Raw genomic sequence first — 20,248 nt, 5'->3', positions numbered from 1 at the left:
TGTTTACAATAGCCAGGACAGGGAAGCAACCTAGATGTCCATCAGCAGATGAATGGATAAGGAAGCTGTGGTACATATACACAATGGAATATTACTCAGCCATTAAAAAGAATACATTTGAATCAGTTCTATTGAGATGGATGAAACTGGAGCCCATTATACAGAGTGAAGTAAGCCAGAAAGAAAAACACCAATACAGTATACTAATGCATATATATGGAATTTGAAAGATGGTAACGATAACCCTATATGCGAGACAGAATAAGAGACACAGATGCATGGAACAGTCTTATGGACTCTAAGGGAGAAGGTGAGGGTGGGACGTTCTGGGAGAATAGCGTTGAAACATGTATATTATCATATGTGAAACAGAACACCATTCCAGGTTCAATGCATGAGACAAATGCTCAGGGCTGGGGCAATGGGATGACCCAGAGGGATGGGATGGGGAGGGAGGTGGGAGGGGGGTTCAGGATGGGGAACACATGTAAACCCAGGGCTGATTCATGTCAATGTATGACAAAAACCACTACAATATTGTAAAGTAATTAGCCCCCAACTAAAATAAATAAATTTATTAAAAAAAAAAAAGAAAAAGTCTAAACCAATGATCTAAATTACTGCCTCAAGAAATGAGAAAAGGAGGAGCAAAATAAACCCAAGGCAAGTAGAAGGAAGGAAAGAATAAATAAATAAGAAAAACCAATGAAATTAGAAACAGAGAAGCAATAGAGAAAAATCACTGAATGAAAGAAGGTGTTCTTTTTAAAAGACCAATAACATTGAAAATTTTCCAGTACAACTGATAAATAAAAAAGGAGGAATGACACATTTCCAGTATTAGGATGGAACCAAGGATGTCACTACAGATACTGCAGACAAAAGGATAATAAGGAAATGTCATGAACAACTGTACAGAAAGACATTTGACAACTCAGAGATGATGGAACAAACACCTCAAAAAAAAAAAAACAACTACCTCAGCTCATACAATATGAAATGAATAATATGAATACTCTTAAATATTTGATTCAAATTAATTTTCAAAAAAAAAAAGATTCTCAAGGTCAGATGGTTTCATGGGAAAATTTTGCCAAGAACTTACATATAAATTAAAAACAATTTTGGTGCACAGAAAACAACAATAATAGTATTTTGGAAAATTTGAATTTATACTCCATTTGAAATGGTATTAGTCAATTAGAATTGATTATATTAAGTGTGCACCTTTTATGATTTTTGTAGAAAGTCAATATATTTAACCAGATAACCACACTACTGTGGAAGCCATTGACTGGTTATGCACAGGACTAAATTAAAGTGGACATTATTATGAAACTGTTCTATATCTATTGTTTAAGGAAAGCTGTTTATTCTCCCCTTCCTCTCTTTATTCCTCCAGCAGGCAGGGACATGGACACTCGGTGACCCAGTATTGACCCAGCAGATGAGGACAACACGTATGTTGGAAGAAATGTGGGCCTTTGATAGGTCTTCTGGAGTAATGATTCCTGGAACCTGACTTGACCCTCTCTTGATGTTACATGAGAGCCTACAAGATGTTTTATTTGTAGAAAGGGGGACTGTCCTTGGGACAACCCCCAGCTGAGCGGGGAACCTGTCTCTAATTAGCACATATTTATTATATAGACTGGTGGTCCCTGTCCTCAGAGACTCAGACTCACCTTGATTATGTTAGCCCAGTCATCTGGACTAAAAGTGACACATTTTCAACAACATCACCCCCTCCCTACTTCTCCATGAGTCCCTTCTGTAAGGTCCAAATGCTTTGGGTGGCTAAAGCAGGAAATGAACTGAGAGCTGCACTTGGTAAACGTGTAGTGAGTGACTGTGATCACTGCTGGTCCACTGTCAGAAATCAAAGGACAAAGGAGCCCTGTGCAGTGACCACTCATGGTCAACTGTGTGCCAGAACCAGACTCAAACTTCGTGTCCTCAGGGCTCCTCTTCCATAATTTCACAGAGTAGTAGATGCCGACGTCTACTGGGATGATGTTCCTGATGTGGACGGAAAGTCTAGGCTGGAGACAGAGTAGGCAGAGGTTGGAAAGAACAAGGAGGAGGGAGGTGTGCGAACACGGAATGGTGAACATAATTACTAATAGCTGAAGAAAGCGAGAGGCAGGACAGTATGAATGAGATGATTTCCTTCCGTATCTTATTTCCTTCTCTAATTATATTTATGTCAACAGTCATATAAAGAATTGTACCAACCTGTTTTGAATTGTGGCTGTTGGAGTATGAAATTTGGAGGAGAGGCGCTCAGTTCAAAATTCTACTTTTTATTTACAGACTTTTACACTCTTCTATAATAAACTTGAATTACTATTCTTAATAATTAAAAAAGATAAAATTTGAAAAGCCCTGTGAGATGTAATGGAAGCCTCACCAGCAAGTTCATGGGTGCACTGATGCTTCTGGGGACCAGAGACCTCCAGGGTATGGTTTTTGGAGACCGCCGGCTGCCCGTCGTGCTCCACCTGGCAGGTGAGCACCACAGCCTCCCTGTGGGCAGAGGAGTTCACCAGGAGCCAGCTTGTCTTGTTAAAGGTCCCATCCTTGTTCTCTACGCGGACTGAAGCTGCTTCTGTTTGGGACACGTTTCCGTTCTCCAACCAGATCAGCCATAGGTGCTTGGGGTAGAACTTGTTCACCTGGCAGGAGACAAACACCTGGTTCTCCGTTGTGGGGTATGCAGTAAGCTCCAGAGTGGGTGGAACTGAAACAGCACAGGAAGAAGCTCTGACCTTATGACACAGACAGATCACCATGGGAGAGGGGCTGGAAAACAGCTCCCAGCGCAGCAAGGGAGTCACCCAGGACAGAGTCAGGCATGCAGTAGGTGCTCAAACACTGAGGGTCTGTTTGCATATGAATGAAGTCACGGAACACAGTGAAAGTACACTGCTCAAGGACAGGGACCTCCTATTAGGGTTATAATGTGTGAAATCAACAAGCTCAGCCTCTGGCATGCAGTTGGAATATAAGACTGCAGCAAAATAAATGAAATCACCAAGCACATAGGGACCTGGGCTTAGTGTAGGTGCTCAGTAATTGGAGATACTTATTGATAAAGTAAAGATAACTACTTATTACAGTGCCTGGCACATGGCAGTTATACATCTGGCACTTTCATTAAAATAGAGTGACCAACTCTTCTAGGAGCCCAGTGATTGGACAGGACTGTTAGGAAGTAGATTTCAGGCAATTCAAGGCCTGGAGCAAAAGGCAGGGAGGAGGGGAAGGCTGGGGTCTTGGGGGCAGGTGTGGGCTAGGGCTGACATAAGGGACATCTACCTCGGATGGTCTCAGACAAGTTGGCAGTCCCACGGAGAGGAGGGCCCCCCTGCAGGGTGACATGGGCCACCTCACAGATGACCTGGGAGTGAACATCTCCCGGGGCCAGCAGCACCTTGGTTGTGCTGGAGATGCTGTAGGAAACGTTGTCTTCCTCTGGGTCCACACTGGTCTGGGAGGCTGAGAGCTCATTGCCATTTTTGAACCATTTCAGGGAGATGTTTCTGGGGGAGAAGCCGTGGGATGTGCAGGTGAAGCTCACTGTCTGCTCAGGTGTAGCCCTCACTGTAGGGCCGGATACCAGGGGTGGAGAGGGCTTGGCTACAAAAGGAACATTTATAAATGAAGAACATGATTGTGATTATCATCACTACAAAAAGCTTGTGACAATGTTAAGAAATTGCAAATATATTATTTTTAAATTCACGATTGCAATGAGGGTTAAATCAGGCACTGGAAGCATTTTTTTCTGGGAGAAAAATGTCAGATGCTTTACAAAACTAAAGAAACACAGACCTCTGTTTAACCCAGAATGTATTTATATGCAGAACTGTCCTCTCAGGAATTTATGAATTTCCTTCACAGTTGTCTTTCTTTCCATGAATATTCCAGTAGGACCAATGTATCAGTCACTGAATTTTAAAGGAATGGTGCAAAAAGGTGTTTTTTTTGAGTCTGGGTTTTTCTCTTGGGTTAGTATTGGGTTGAAAAGAAAGATTACTGAGTGCTGAGAAACCAGTGGTGGTTAATTTCTTATGTATGTGTTTGTGTTAGTTGCTCAGCTGTCTCTGATTCTTTATGACCCCATGGACTGTAGCCTGCCCGGCTCCACTGTCCATGGAATTCTCCAGGCAAGAATACTGGAGTAGGTAGCCATTTCCTTTGCAGGGGATCTTCCTGACCCAGGGATTGAACTCCGGTCTCCTACATTGCAGGCAAATTCTTTACTGTCTGAGCAACCAGGGAAGTCTGGTTAATTTTTTAACTGTTATTAAATCTGTAGATTCACAAATCAGCAAATCAAAAGTGAGAGTGGTTTCTCTCTGTTGATTGGTGCTGTCAGCTCAGTTCAGTTCAGTCACTCAGTCGTGTCCGATTCTTTGCGACCCCATGAGTTGCAGCACACCAGGCCCCTCTGTCCGTCACCAACTCCCGGAGTCTACCCAAACCCATGTTCATCGAGTTGGTGATGCCATCCAACCATCTCATCCTCTGTCGTCCCCTTCTCCTCCTGCCCCCAATCCTACCCAGCATTAGGGTCTTTTCCAATGAGTCAACTCTTCGCATGAGGTGGCCAAAGTATTGGAGTTTCAGCTTCAACATCAGTCCTTCCAATGAACACCCAAGATTGATCTCCTTTAGGATGGATTGATTGGATCTCTTTGCAGTCCAAGGGACTCTCAAGAGTCTTCTCCAACACCACAGTTCAAAAGCATCAATTCTGTGGTGCTCAGCTTTCTTCACCGTCCAACTCTCACATCCATACATGACCACTGGAAAAACCATAGCCTTGACTAGACGGACTTCTGTTGGCAAAGTAATGTCTCTGCTTTTAAACATGCTATCTAGGTTGGCCATAACCTTCTTTCCAAGGAGTAAGCGTCTTTTAATTTCATGGCTGCAATCACCATCAGCAGTGATTCTGGAGCCCAAAAACGTAAAGTCTGACACTGTTTCCACTGTTTCCCCATCTATTTCCCATGAAGTGATGGGACCAGATGCCATGATCTTAGTTTTCTGAACGTTGAGCTTTAAGCCAACTTTTTCACTCTCCTCCTTCACCTTCATCAAGAGGCTCTTTAGTTCTTCTTCACTTTCTGCTATAAGGGTGGTGTCATCCGCATATCTGAGGTTATTGATATTTCTCCTGGCAATCTTGATTCCAGCTTGTGTTTATTCCAGCCCAGCGTTTCTCATGATGTACTCTGCATATAAGTTAAATAAGCACGGTGACAATATACAGCCTTGACATACTCCTTTTCCTATTTGGAACCAGTCTGTTGTTCCATGTCCAGTTCTAACTGTTGCTTCCTGACCTGCATACAGGTTTCTCAAGAGATAGGTCAGATGGTCTGGTATTCCCATCTCTTGAAGAATTTGCCACAGTTTATTGTGATCCACACAGTCAAAAGCTTTGGCATAGTCAATAAAGCAGAAATAGATGTTTTTTCTGGAACTCTCTTGCTTTTTCGATGATCCAGCGGATATTGGCAATTTGATCTCTGGTTCCTCTGCCTTTTCTGAAACTAGCTTGAACATCTGGAAGTTCACGGTTCACGTATTGCTGAAGCCTGGCTTGGAGAATTTTGAGCGTTACTTTACTAGTATGTGAGATGAGTGCAATTGTGCGGTAGTTTGAGCATTCTTTGGCATTGCCTTTCTTTGGGATTGGAACGAAAACTGACCTTTTCCAGTCCTGTGGCCACTGCTGAGTTTTCCAAATTTGCTGGCATATCGAGTGCAGCACTTTCACAGCATCACCTTCGAGGATTTGAAATAGCTCAGCTGGAATTCCATCACCTTCACTAGCTTGGTTCGTAGTGATGCTTTCTAAGGCCCACGTGACTTCACATTCCAGGATATCTGGGTCTAGGCGAGTGATCACACCATCATGATTATCTGGGTTGTGAAGATCTTTTTTGTACAGTTCTTCTGTGTATTCTTGCCACCTCTTCTTAATATCTTCTGCTTCTGTTAGGTCCATACCATTTCTGTCCTTTATCGAGCCTATCTTTGCATGAAATATTCCTTTGGTATCTCTAATTTTCTTGACGAGATCTCTAGTCTTTCCCAATCTGTTGTTTTCCTCTAGGGCGTCTTTAATTGTTTATTATTACATATCATCTCCTGTATAAGTTGTCAGACAGCAAATGTAACAAATATTTTCATTTCTAAATATTTAACTTGCTTCCTAAAACTCAAACATTTGAGGACATAGTTAGGAGTTACCTTAATATGTCAAATCGAACAAACATCAGCGTCATGGATGCCCCTAAAGGTACTGTGATTAGATACCACTTGTCCAGAGTTGTTCAGAGCTTAAAGATGGGCTGAACTCTTGATCACCCTCAGCTCTCTAATCTTCCCACCAGCCCTGAGGGGGTGCCTGAGAGTGGCCCTATACATGGGATGAGGCTCAGGAAGGATGCAGCTGGCCTAGGGCACCCAGCAGGCAAGGTCAGAGCTCATCTCACTGCACACAAGACATACTGATTTCAGTGTCTCTATTCTTTATCCTGGAGCCCGTTTCTGGACAAAGTGGATACAAGCACCATCTGTAAGATGAGTGAGGATGTATGTAAGACACAAAGCCTGGCCTACAGTAGGTGCTTAATTAGTAACATTTGTGATTGTTATCATATGAGCTGATCATTCTGGTTCTGAAATTACTTTTTTAGACAAAAGAAAGCAAAACAAAACCACAATAGAAGTACAAAGGAGAGTCTCAAGTCTTGCTCCATACAGCTGCCTTGCAAAAATCAACATGAAAAGAAATAGTAGGAACACCAAATTATGAATCTGACCCCTTTAAAAAACATAATCCCTTCAAGAGGTAAGTTTGGGAAATTGGCTTTCAAAACACACAAGAGACCACAGGCAATTTTCCTGCAGATCAGCTCATTACAGAATCTGCAAGCAAGTTGAAAGGAAGGAGGACAGATTTCATCAGAGCCTCTCTGGTGTTTGAGGCAGGAGGGCTCCTGGCTGAGCAGGGAGTGTTTGCAGGGATTCCAGCACCTGTTTAGACACCTGTGTTTAAAATTGGGAAGGTTTCCCCAGTGATGAAGCTCAGGTCTGCACAGGGTGGTCTGAGTGGGGAATAATACCCTCTCAGATCAGGAGAGCTTGGTTGGAGGTGAGATTTGTTCCTGCCACTCCACTTGGGCTGATTTTCTTGGGCCTCCTAAGATCTGTCAACATCACAGCCTATTCTGAAGCACCCGCCCCTGGAAAAGCTGTTCTTTCAACCCAGGCACCAGAAGGGCCCATGTCTATTAGGGAAAAACTGCAGCTCTCCCTCTGTGACCCCAGAAAGCATGTAGCTCTGGGCTCCTGTGCCCTGACTGGGCACCAGCATCCTCTGCAGGAATTAAGACACTCAGCTGCCCAGGCCATGTCTGTGCACTTAAATCAGAATTTCTAGGGTGGAGCCAGGGTCTGGGGATCTTTTCACCAACTCCCAGGTGATGCCATGAATGGTTGAAGTTGAAAGGCACCTAGTTCCACACCAACCCTAGTTGTACTTAGTCTTAGAGGGAAAGTGGCCCACAGAACATCCTCTGGCTTTGGCATGTCAGAGCTCATGCTGGTGGATGACATGCCAGGCTCTGCTCTAATCACTTGACATGCGTCCCTCATTCAATCTCTGCAGCTACTCTGTTAGGATGGGGCTGACATTGAGGGACGAGGACACTGATACAGTGTAGGGAAGGATAGGGAAGGACTTGTCAGAGGTCCCAGAGCCGGGACGGGGCAGAGCTGGGATGGGGGCCTGGGCAGGGGTAAGGCCCAGGCTCTCAACCACAGTGCCCTGAGCCCAGGGCTTTCTAGACCCTCTCCAGTCATCATTGATTCTTGAAAGGTAATGTAATTACAACTATTTCACAGATAGGGAAACTGAGGACTAAAGGGAACTGAGAATTTCCCAGGATCCCACTGCCCTCCTGGCATGGATAGCACCATCAATCCCTGAGGGGTGGTGCTGTCACCAGGTCATTATGCCCCCAGGACACCCTGCAAAGCTTGTCTGATTATCCTCTTTCTACAGGTGAGGAATGGGGACAAGCACAAGGAACTATGTCTCAGCTTTGAAATAACACCTTTAGTTATTTAGAGTCCCTACTCTGTGCTGGTGATTTAGACAGAGCACCTCAAATACTTCTAATTCTCCTGAAAGGAGACCATGAGGACCACCATTCTACGAAGAGAAAACCGACGCTGAGAGAAATGAAGAGACTGTCTCCTCTCACTCCCCACTGTGTCCCAGTATTTCCTGTCACCTCTGTTTCACTTGTGGCTCAGCTGGTAAAGAATCCACCTGCAATGCGAGACACCTGGGTTCGATCCCTGGGTTGAAAAGATCACCTGGAAAAGGGAAAGGCTACGCCTGCATTCTGGCCTGGAGAAGTCCATGGACTGTATAGTCCATGGGGTTGCAAAGAGTTGGACACAACTGAGCGACTTTCATTTTCCATGAAAGTGAACCTGAAACATGCTTCAGGTTCATTAGCAGAGCAAGTGCCCACCTTCAGGAGCCCCCAGACTGACCACCACCCTCCCCTTTTTCCTCAGATTCTTGACTTTGAAAGACTACAGGGAGGAGAGGCCTCTGAGGGCCCAGGCCTGGGGACCCTGAAGCCAGAAGGGAAGACATGGACTCCTGACACCTGAGTCTAGAATAGGAACTCTTGCTCACACGGGGCCCCACTCCCTCTAGGAAACACCTCCCCCTCCTCATCCTCAGTCTGCAGAACCAGGAATGGGCATGCCTGGTGCTGCTGGGATCGCAGTGGCCCCTCTGGGCTCTGTCCACACCACCCTTCCCAGACCTGCTCCACAGGGGTCTGGTGAAGGGGCAACATCACAACAATGGGGAGAAAATCTCCTGATGTCTTTCAGTGTGTTGATCCCTGTCATTGAGGAACATTTCAACACATCACACAGCACTGAATGATCCATCTCATATGGGTTGCAAAACTGGACTTGCCTCTCTTACAGGACTTTTTAAAGTGTTTATTTCTAAAGGAAAGAACAAAGTAAGATTTTAAGAGGATGGGGTTGGAGTTTTCTCCATACTTTGACGAGCACAGTGGGGTGTGCAGAGAGCAGGGCTATGACTGTGAGTGTTTAGGGCTCCATCTTGGCTCCTCTACCTATTCATAAATCAAGACCCCTCTCTGAACCTCAGGGTCCTCATCTGTAAAATGGAAAACAGACAGCCTTTCCTTGTGAACACTGTTTATAATGAGTACATGCCATATGGAGTACTCACCATCTGACAGGCTGCTCCTCCCCTCCTCTCCCTCCTTTCTCATCCAGGGAATCACCTGGGCAGGCAGCCTGCGGAAGAGGATGAGCAGTCCTGGGAGCCAGCAGATCTGAGAGGTGGGGGAGCCACTTACTAGCTGTATTGAGACTGAGCAGGGGACCCACCATCTGGGAAGTTTAGTAATATCTGCAAAATCATGATAAAGCCACCTGCCCTGCTGATGTCTAGATGTTTGGGGAGATTCATTTGCTACTATGACTAGAAGGGAAATTTGGCAACACTGTCACACAAATTAAAATCCTCATACTGTCTAAACTAGCAATGCCATTTCTGGCAGATATTTCTCCTCTGAGGAGAGTGACACATGGAAAAGTTATCCCTTCAGAACTGTTTCAGTAGCCCAAGGTTAGGAACAACTTAGTGTCCATCAATAAGAGACTGTAAGATGAATGATGGTGTCGCCATATGCTGAGTGTTAAGTAGCTGTTGAAAAATAGGGCAGCTCTAGGTGCTGATATGGAATGAGGGTTTGGGGATCATACAGCTGAAAGTACGGAGAGTTTACTAGTCACCTCAGGCTCAGGGTCTGAATGTGAGGGGCCTTCTGAACATTGGGGAAAGCAATGAAAAGAGCCTGTTTCATGGTTAACTCAAGGAACTTTTATTCTGCAACTTGTGTGTGCACGTCTCTTCCATGAAAGGAGTTCCAGTGCTGGTGCAGGAAAGAGACTGGCTTGGAATCAGTTTGGATTCTTAATGGATCCTCTCATTGTCCAGGTGACTGTGGTCTGGACCCCTGTCATCTCTTGGCCTTGGCCACTATCTGTACATGGGAGCTTGGGAGGATCCTGTTCTGAGAGTCCAGGATTCAGGGTCTTTGTCAGAAAAATCTAAATAAACACTTTTTCCCCCAGAAAATGACTAGAGCTAATCAATGAATATAGTAAAGTTGCAGGATATAAAATTAACACACAGAAATACCTTGCATTCCTATACACTAACAATGAGAAAACAGAAAGAGAAATTAAGGAAACAATTCCATTCACCATTGCAATGAAAAGAATAAAATACTTAGAAATATATATACCTAAAGAAACAAAAGACCGATATACAGACAATTATACAACACTGATGAAAGAAATCAAAGAGGACACAAATAGATGGAGAAATATACCATGTTCATGGATTGGAAGAATCAATATAGTGAAAATGAGTATACTGCCCAAAGCAATCTGTAGATTCAATGCAATCCCTATCAAGCTACCAACAGTATTTTTCACAGAACTAGAACAAATAATTTCACAATTTATATGGAAATACAAAAAACCTCGGATAACCAAAGCAATCTTGAGAAACAAGAATAGAACTGGAGGAATCAATCTGCCTGACTTCAGGCTCTACTACAAAACTACAGTCATCAAGACAGTATGGTACTGGCACAAAGACAGAAATATAGATCAATGGAACAAAATAGAAAGCCCAGAGGTAAATCCACACACCTATGGATGCCTTATCTTTGACAAAGGAGGCAAGAATATACAATGAAGAAAAGACAATCTCTTTAACAAGTGGTGCTTGGAAAACTGGTCAACCACTTGTAAAAGAATGAAACTAGAACACTAACACCATACACAAAAATAAACTCAAAATGGATTAAAGATCTAAACATAAGACCAGAAACTATAAAACTCCTAGAGGAAAACCTAGGCAAAACACTCTCCGGTATAAATCACAGCAGGATCCTCTACGACCCACCTCCCAGAGTATTGGAAATAAAAGCAAAAATAAACAAATGGGACCTAATTAAACTTAGCTTTTACACAACAAAGGAAACTATAAGCAAGGTGAAAAGACAGCCTTCAGAAGGGAGAAAATAATAGCAAACGAAACAACTGACAAAGAATCTCAAAAATATACAAACAGCTCCTGCAGTTCAATTCCAGAAAAAGACCCAATCAAAAAATGGGCCAAAGAACTAAGCAGACATTTCTCCAAAGAAGACATACAGATGGCTAACAAACACATGAAAAGATGCTTAACGTCATTCACTATCAGAGAAATGCAAATCAAAACCACAATGAGGTACCATTTTACGCCAGTCAGAATGGCTGCTATCCAAAAGTCTACAAGCAATAAATGCTGGAGAAGGTGTGGAGAAAAGGGAACCCTCTTACACTGTTGGTGGGAATGCAAACTAGTACAGCCACTATGGAGAACTGTGTGGAGATTCCTTAAAAAACTGGAAATAGAACTGCCATATGACCCAGCAATCCCACTGCTGGGCATACACACTGAGGGAACCAGACCTGAAAGAGACACGTGTACCCCAATGTTCATCGCAGCACTGTTTATAATAGCCAGGACATGGAAGCAGCCTAGATGTCCATCAGCAGATGAATGGATAAGAAAGCTGTGGTACATATACACAATGGAATATTACTCAGCTATTAAAAAGAATACATTTGAATCATTTCTAATGAGGTGGATGAAACTGGAGCCTATTATACAGAGTGAAGTAAGCCAGAAAGAAAAACACCAATACAGTATACTAACACATATATATGGAATCTAGAAAGATGGTAATGATAACCCTATATGTGAGACAGCAAAAGAGACACAGATGTATAGAACAGTCTTTTGGACTCTGTGGGAGAGGGCGAGGGCAGGGTGATTTGGGAGAATGGCATTGAAACATGTATATTATCATATGTGAAACGGATCACCAGTCAAGGTTCGATGCATGAGACAGGGTACTCGGGGCTGGTGCACTGGGATGACCCAGAGGGATGGGATGCGGAGAGAGATGGAAGGGGGGTTCAGGATGGGGAACGCATGTACACCCGTGATGGATCCATGTCAATGTATGGCAAAACCACTACAATATTGTTAAGTAATTAGCCTCCAATTAAAATAAGTATATTTATATTAAAAAAACACACCTTTTCTGCCTCAACAGGGCTGCTCCAGCTCCTAAGTCACCCACATGAAGAATTGCTCCCCTGAGGAGGGACATTCTGAGATGACCCAATGCTGCTCGGAGACTTCAGTGACTGTGTGAGTCAATCCCTGAATGATAGAAGGATTTTTTCAACAGATCCTCTGGAAACACCCAGCCTCTCGGCATAGTCTCCAATCAGGGCCATCAGAATAAGCACTGAAACAGTGTCTCTTAGAATCTCTTCCCAGTGTGACAGTCTGAATAGAAAATAAAGAAACACATCTCCCCTCCCTGTCCTGGATGGATTTCTCCTCTTTGAAAGGGAAAGAGGACATAAGCTTCATGGGAGAAGAGCCCTTGTCAGCTTTGTTCTCTGCTGCCTCCACAGCATCCAGAGCAGGGCCTGGTACACAGTAGGGGTTAAATAAGAGCTGAATAAGAGAAGACTCAGCCACACTGAGGGGAGCACTGTCCAGAAGTAAGAAGTTAGATCTGGTCTGCCACGGAACAAGTCACTCAGATTTTCATCTCCCTCATCCCTGGAACCAAAGGGCTAAAAGTGATGGAAAAGACAAGGACTGTGGAGGCAGGTAGACTGGAGATCCAGACTTTTCCCACATTTACCAGCACAGGGCCTTGAGCAATAGCACAACTGTCATGAACTCAAATACCCTGATTTGTAGAAGGGAATAAAACCAGATAGTGTCCAGATCATTGTTGTACGGTTGCACCTGATTCCCTTTTCTTTGCGTAAAGAGTTAAGGATATTCTTGTTGACTTATTGTCAGAGACCAGGGGACAAAGGAGACCCAGGCCATACTCACCACTCACAGTGAGACGAGTGCCTGGTCCAGACTTAAACTCCATGTCACCCTGTTCTCCTCTCTGGAACTTCACACAGTAGTAGACACCGGTGTCTGCTGGGGTGATGTTACTGATGCGGATGGAAAAGTCCACGTTGTTTCTCTTTGTGGCATCTGAAACATTTGTAACTCTGGGGAAGGGGGCTTCTTTTTGACTGTAGATTAACTCCCGACCTGGTCCAGTTCCCCTGAACCACTTCACGGGCCCCACGGGTCTCAGGGAGGTCACAGTGCAGTACAGAGTAGCTGTCTCTCCTGCTACACCAGACACTGACCTCTCAGGCTGAATCACCTGCAGCTCCCCATCACCTGCCGCTCCTGGAGGAAAACACAAAGTAGTTATTTATTCATCCTCATGTGATTCTGTAGGTTTTCTCAAGTGTTTATCAACAACAGCTTTCATTGTCTGCATGCACCATGAATGGGCCCTAAACTCAGCACACGGCATGTACATTACATATAGCCTGCACAATGAGCCTGTAATATGAGACACTAACACAAGAGAGGAGCCGAGGCACAGAGGTCAGTGATGTGGCAGAGACTGGGACTGAGTACTTGAGCCCTCTCTGGAAGTGTCATGATCCACCCAATATTCCTGGGTGTTCACTGTGTGTCCTCAGGGAGTGCTACACTTCTGTCCTTTGCATTAGGTGGGACCACTTGGTGATCTCTTAGATCACTGAGTTGTGAGGAGAAGTGATGCATGTATTTTGTATGTTATTCATTAAACTGCAAGTAACTTTACGGGCCAGCTTCTCTCCTCCCCATACTCATGATAGAACTGGCTCCAACAACCTGTATACTTGAGTGACAGTGATGTTCAGAGCTCCCAAAACACAATGAACACTTAGTTTATGAAGAAAGTAAAACTTTGTTTCAACTCCTTGGGATTTTTTCCAATGACACAGTCATGTTATATTAGTTACCTAAGGCAGCTGTAATAAATTATATAAACTTAGTGACTAAAAATGACAGTTTTATTATCTTATGATTCTGGATATGAAGGGACCAAAACCAGTATTACTGGACTAAAGTCAAGGAGTCAGCTGGGCTACGTTTCATCTAGAGGCTCTAATCATTGCCTCTCCAAATTCTTGAGACTGTCCACATTCTTTTTCTCAAGATTTCTATCTTCTTATGACTCCAATTGGGCTTCCATTGTCACTTGTCCTCTAACTTTGGCTTTCCTGCCTCCTTCTTATAAGATCACATTGGGCTTACATTGATAATCAAGAATATTCTTCCCCTAGTAAGATTCTTAATCACTTTTACAAATTTTTTTTGCCATGTAAAGTGAAACATTCACTGGTGAGTATTAGGACATAGATCTCTTTGGTGGTCTATGTTTTGTTTACTTGATTTATAACTTGCTTTAATTGAAGTATATCAATTTACAATGCTGTGTTAATTTTGCAGTATAGAAAGTGACTGAGTTATACATATACATTTTTAATATATTCTCTTCTGTTATTGTTTATCACGTGATACTGAATATACTTCTCTGTGCTGTACAGTAGGATCTTGTTTTTTATCCTTTCCATATATAATAGCTTACCTAACCCCTACCCCATCTACCTCGACAACTGAAACTCCATTCTCTATGTCCGTGAGTCTGCTTCTGTTTCATACGTAGGTACACCTATCTCTTTATCTCTCTTTGGCCACAACATGCAGCTTGTGGACTGCATTTTTCTAGAAACTTCCATTTCTTTTAGGTTGTTGAATTTGTTCACATTTAACTATTCATAGATTTCCTTATTTTTTCTTGTACTTGTGTAACACTGGTCTTATGTCTCCTTTCTCATTTCTTATTTTGTTTATTTGGGTTGTCTCTTGTTTTCTTCAGTGTTTTCATGATCTCTTTTTTGAAACTATTGTCTATTAGACTAAAGAGGTCTATTTCATTTTCTTTCTCAGGTGAATTTTCTTGGTCTTTTAACTGGGCGTGGTTCCTCTGCTTCTTCATTTTACTTATATTTCTCTTATTCTGGAAGTTTAGGAGAAACAATTATCTCCTGTGGTCTTGGAGGACTGTTTATACATGGGAGCATCCACGTGTAGATTGTGTGGGTTTAATATTTCTGATGCAAGGGCTGTTTTTAGTACATATGCCTGTCACCTCTTTCCTCTGCATGAGCTAGCCATTATTCCCTTATGGGGGTGTGCCCATGTGGTGTCTGATATCCAGTTTGGAGTTCTTGGTGGCAGTGGTGGCTCATGCGTGCCCCCAGAGCGCTCGATAGGAGTAGAAGCAGCTCATGACTCCACCTGGAGTCCAGGATGACAGTGGCAAAACAACTGCTCCAAAGTGGGGGTGAGCTTCAAACCCTGCTCCTGCCCTTACCAGCAGACAAACAGGTTGGGAAGCGTAGGGCAGTTGCACTGGCCACCATTTGTGCGTATCTCTCAATGTTTAACTGCTGCAAACTGGTTGCTACACTCTCCTTCAAGGCTCTGAGGTTCCCCATATCCCAGCTGATCTCCTTGCTGGTGGGGGTACTTCCCAGGTTACAGGAAACTTTCCTCTTTCATAGCTCCTCCCAAGTGTTCAGGTCCCATCCTGATTCCTTTCTTTCTTTTTTTCTTCTCTTTTCTTTTGTCTTACCCAGATACAAAAAGATTTTATTACCCTTTCAGATGTCTGAGATCCTCTGCCAGCATTCAGTAGACATTATGTGAGAATCATTCCACATGTTGATGTGTTTTTGATGTATTTGTGGGAAGAAGTGAGCTTCACATCCTAGCACTCAGCAATTTTGATGTTCCTCCTATGTCAGGGGGCTATTTTGTGTCTACAGTTACATAAACCAGTTGCCATAACAAAAAATCTATATATATGTCATTGTCACACACAAAGAATGGCAAGGCAACTTATTGAAATTGAAAGAAATGCTCTTCAAACTGTTTGTAAAAGTAAACTAGATCAATGACAGAAGAGGAAATAAAATAGTCACAGGCACATAGAAATTAAACAACATTCTCTTCAAAAATCAACATGTCAAGGAAGAAATCACAAGGGAAATTAAAAAACACTTGGAGACAAATGAAAACATAAACGCATACTACGAGTACATATGAGATGCACAGAAAGCATCCCTATGGGAAATTTATGGCTGAAAATGCAGACATTGAAGAACTATACTGCAGGAAACTAGAGAAAGAAGAGTAAAGTAAACCCCAAACCGAAAGTTTGCAAATGAAAGAAGATAGCTGAGATTATTGAAGAGAAAAGTAAAATGTGAATAGTATAGCAGAGAAAATCAATAAAGCCAAGAGGAGTTCTTCAAAAAGATCAACACAATTAAGCAAATTTAGCTAGACTGCCTAAGGGAAAAAAACAGAGAGTGACAACCCAAATAATTAAAATCAGAAATAAAAAACACACTAATAATGTCAAAGAAATAAAAGGGATTTTAAAACAGTTCTATGAATGATTAAACACCAGAAAAATTGGATAACACAGATAAATTGGACAAATTCTTGTAAGGACACAATACTGAAGCTGAATTATGAAGAAATAAAAAATTAGAGTAGACCTGTAACTAGCAATCAGATTCAATTAATAATAAAAAACCTCCCAACAAAGAAAGGCCCAAAATCACTTGTCTTCATTAGTGAATGGTCCCAAACTTTTAAAGAAAACTAACAGTATTCCTCTTTAAACTCTTCAAAAAAGTCTTAAGAGGTGAGAAGACCTCTCAACTTTTTTTTTTTTTATAAATTTATTTATTTTAGTTGGGGGCTAATTACTTTACAATATTGTAATAGTTTTTGCCATACATTGACATGAATCAGCCATGGGTTTACATGTGTTCCCCTTCCTGGACCCCCCACCCACCTCCCTCCCCATCCCATCCCTCTGGGTCATCCCATTGCCCCGGCCCTGAGCCCTTGTCTCATGCATCGAACATGGAATGGTGTTCTGTTTCACATACGATAATATACATGTTTCAATGCTATTCTCCCAGGACCTCTCAACTTTTTCAGAGTTCTATTGGCATTATCCAGATATCACAGTGACATAAAGGCATAACAAGAAAATACAGACCAATATCTCTCTTTTTCAAATTCTTTTCTCATTTAGGCTGCTACATAATATTGAGCAGACTTTCATGTGCTATACAGTAGTTCTTCATTAGTTATCCATGTTAGACACAACAATCTGTATATGTCAATCCCAAGCTCCCTATCCATCCCTCTCCCTAACCCTTCTGCCCTCATGACCATAAATTTATTCTCTAAGTCTGAAAGAAACATAAGGTTCATGTTTTGTAAATAAGTTCATTTGTCTCATATTTTATTCCACATATTAGTATATATTTCCCTTTCTGACTCACTTCACTCAGTATGACAATTTCTTGGGCCACTCATATTGCTTCAAATGGCATTATTTCATTCTTTTTATTTTATTTTATTTTTTTTATTTCATTCTTTTTAATGGATGAGTAATGATCCATTGCATATACGTACTGCTGCTGCTGCTAAGTCACTTCAGTCGTATCCGACTCTGTGCGACCCCATAGACGGCAGCCCACCAGGCTCCGCTGTCCCTGGGATTCTCCAGGCAAGAACATTGGAGTGGGTTGCCATTTCCTTCTCCAATGCATGAAAGTGAAGTAGTTCAGTCGTGTCTGACTCTTCGCGACCCCATGGACTGTAGCCTACCAGGCTCCTCCATCCATGGGATTTTCCAGGCAAGAGTACTATATGTACTAAGACTGTACAATGGAGGATAGACAGTCTCTTTAGTAAATGGTGCAGGGAAAACAGGATAGCTACATGTTAAAAAAAATAAAATTAGAACATTCTCTAATACCATAAACAAAAATAAACTCAAACTAGTTTAAAGATAAATTTAATACCAGACACAATAAAACACAGCAAAACAAAGATAAAACATTCCTTGAACTAAAAGCAGCAATATCTTTTTCCATCCATTTCCAAGGAGTAAAAACAAAGATAAACAAATGAGACATAATCACCCTCAAAAGCTTTTGTGCAGCAAAGAAACAATAAGCAAAATGAAAAGATAACCACATTTTGGGAGAAAATGATTGCACATAATGTGACCAACAAAGGATTAGAATCCAAAATTTACAGACAGGTCATGCAGCTCAGTAACTCAAACAAACAAACAACCCAAACAAAAAATGGGGAAAAAACCTAAATAGACATTCTCCAAAGAAGACATACAGATGACCAAAAAGCACATAAAAAGCTGCTCAACATTGCTAAATGTTCAGTTCAGTTCAGTTCAGTCGCTCAGTCATGTCCGACTCTTTGTGACCCCATGAATCGCAGCACACCAGGCTTCCCTGTCCATCGCCAGCTCCCAGAGTCTACCCAAACCCGTGTCCATCGAGTCAATGATGCCATCCAGCCATCTCATCCTCTGTCGTCCCCTTCTCCTCCTGCTCTCAATCTTTCCCAGCATCAGGGTCTTTTCCAATGAGTCAGCTCTTCGCATCAGGTGGCCAAAGTATTGGAGTTTCAGCTTCAGCATCAGTCCTTCCAATGAACACCCAGGACTGATCTCCTTTAGGATGGACTGGTTGGATCTCCTTGCAGTCCAAGGGACTCTCAAGAGTCTTCTGCAACACTGCAGTTCAAAAGCATCAGTTCTTCAGTGCTCAGCTTTCTTCACCGTCCAACTCTCACATCCATACATGACTACTGGAAAAACCATAGCCTTGACTAGATGGACCTTTGTTGGTAAAGTAATGTCTCTGCTTTTTAATATGCTATCTAGGTTGGTCATAACTTTCCTTCCAAGGAGTAAGCATCTTTTAATTTCATGGCTGCAATCATCATCTGCAGTGATTTTGGAGCCCCCCAAAATAAAGTCTGACACTGTTTCCACTGTTTCCCCACCTATTTGCCATGAAGTGTTGGGACTGGATGCCATGATCTTAGTTTTCTGAATGTTGAGCTTTAAGCCAACTTTTTCACTCTCCTCTTTCACTTTCATCGAGAGGCTCTTTAGTTCTTCTTCACTTTCTACCATAAGGGTGTTGTCATCTGCATATCTGAGGTTATTGATATTTCTCCCGGTAATCTTGATTCCAGCTTGTGCTTCCTCCAGCCCAGCATATCTCATGATGTACTCTACATGTAAGTTAAATAAACAGGGTGACAATATACAGCCTTGACATACTCCTTTTCCTATTTGGAACCAGTCTGTTGTTCCATGTCCAGTTCTAACTGTTGCTTCCTGACCTGCATACAGGTTTCTCAAGAGACAGGTCAGATGGTCCGGTATTCCCATCTCTTTCAGAATTTTCCACAGTTTATTGTGATCCACACAGTCAAAAGCTTTGGCATAGTCAATAAAGCATAAATAGATGTTTTTCTGAAACTCTCTTGTTTTTTCGAGATCCAGCAGATGTTGGCAATTTTATCTCTGGTTCCTCTGCCTTTTCTAAAACCAGCTTGAACATCTGGAAGTTCACTATAGAGCTTAGCCTATTAAAATATTGTTTCTGACCCAAACTCACACTTGCATACTTTGCTTTTGCTGTGAAATCACTGCTCTATATTCTGCCTTCTGTTCATTTACTAAATACTCATTTGACTCAATACTGGTCAGTAAAATTCTCTTTGCCCTAAATGCTCAGTTGTTCCCTTTACACTACTCAAGCCCTTGGTGTACTAGCTTCTTTCCTCACTCATGGTTGACATATTACTGCTTTGTTTTGTTTGCATTTTATCCTTTAATAACTCTTTAATGAACTCTCTGTAATAAATTCTCTTCATTAAAGTGAAAACAACAACAAACAAACAAACAAACAAAAAGATACCACCAGAAAACTAATAGAACTCATCAAAGAATTTGGTAAAGTTGCAGGATATAAAATTAATACGTAGAAATCTGTTACATTTCTATACAACAACAAAAGAACAGAAAGAAAAATGAAAGAAACAATCCCATTTACCATCACATCACAAAAAATATAATACCTAAAATCAACATTCCTAAGGAGGTATAAGACATGTAGTCTGAAAACTATAAGATGCTGTTGAAAGAAACCAAAGAAGTCACATGTCATTGAGTTGCTAATTTGTGTCCAATTCTTTGCAAACCCATGGACTGCAGCATGCCAAACTCCCCTGTCCTTCACTATCTCCCAGAGTTTGCTCAAA

General features: G+C 42.2%; 1 protein-coding gene and 1 long non-coding RNA gene across 2 annotated transcripts in view; one reads left to right on the top strand and one right to left on the bottom strand.

The window, feature by feature from the left end:
• The window catches only part of LOC145532433 (uncharacterized), a 30,397-nt gene extending 28,155 nt beyond the window's left edge, over positions 1–2,242 (top strand). The window contains exon 4 of the long non-coding RNA XR_014073233.1: positions 1,406–2,242. This is a non-coding gene — a long non-coding RNA (uncharacterized LOC145532433). The remainder of the gene's footprint in view (positions 1–1,405) is intronic.
• LOC145532430 (tyrosine-protein phosphatase non-receptor type substrate 1-like) overlaps positions 1–20,248 on the bottom strand; it is a 33,899-nt gene that overhangs the window by 3,776 nt on the left and 9,875 nt on the right. The window contains exons 2-4 of the mRNA XM_081557321.1: positions 13,070–13,426; positions 3,319–3,639; positions 2,411–2,740 (exon numbers count right to left, since the gene is read on the bottom strand). Of these exons, the coding sequence (XP_081413447.1) occupies positions 2,411–2,740; positions 3,319–3,639; positions 13,070–13,426 (1,008 nt within the window). The remainder of the gene's footprint in view (positions 1–2,410; positions 2,741–3,318; positions 3,640–13,069; positions 13,427–20,248) is intronic.

This window comes from Giraffa tippelskirchi, chromosome 13 (genome assembly GCF_054371585.1).
Source record: "Giraffa tippelskirchi isolate mGirTip1 chromosome 13, T2T-mGirTip1v1.2.pri, whole genome shotgun sequence".
NCBI classification, from domain to species: Eukaryota; Metazoa; Chordata; class Mammalia; order Artiodactyla; family Giraffidae; genus Giraffa; species Giraffa tippelskirchi.
The sequence above is the reverse complement of the archived record's forward strand: the minus strand, read 5'-3'. Positions and strand labels throughout refer to the sequence as shown.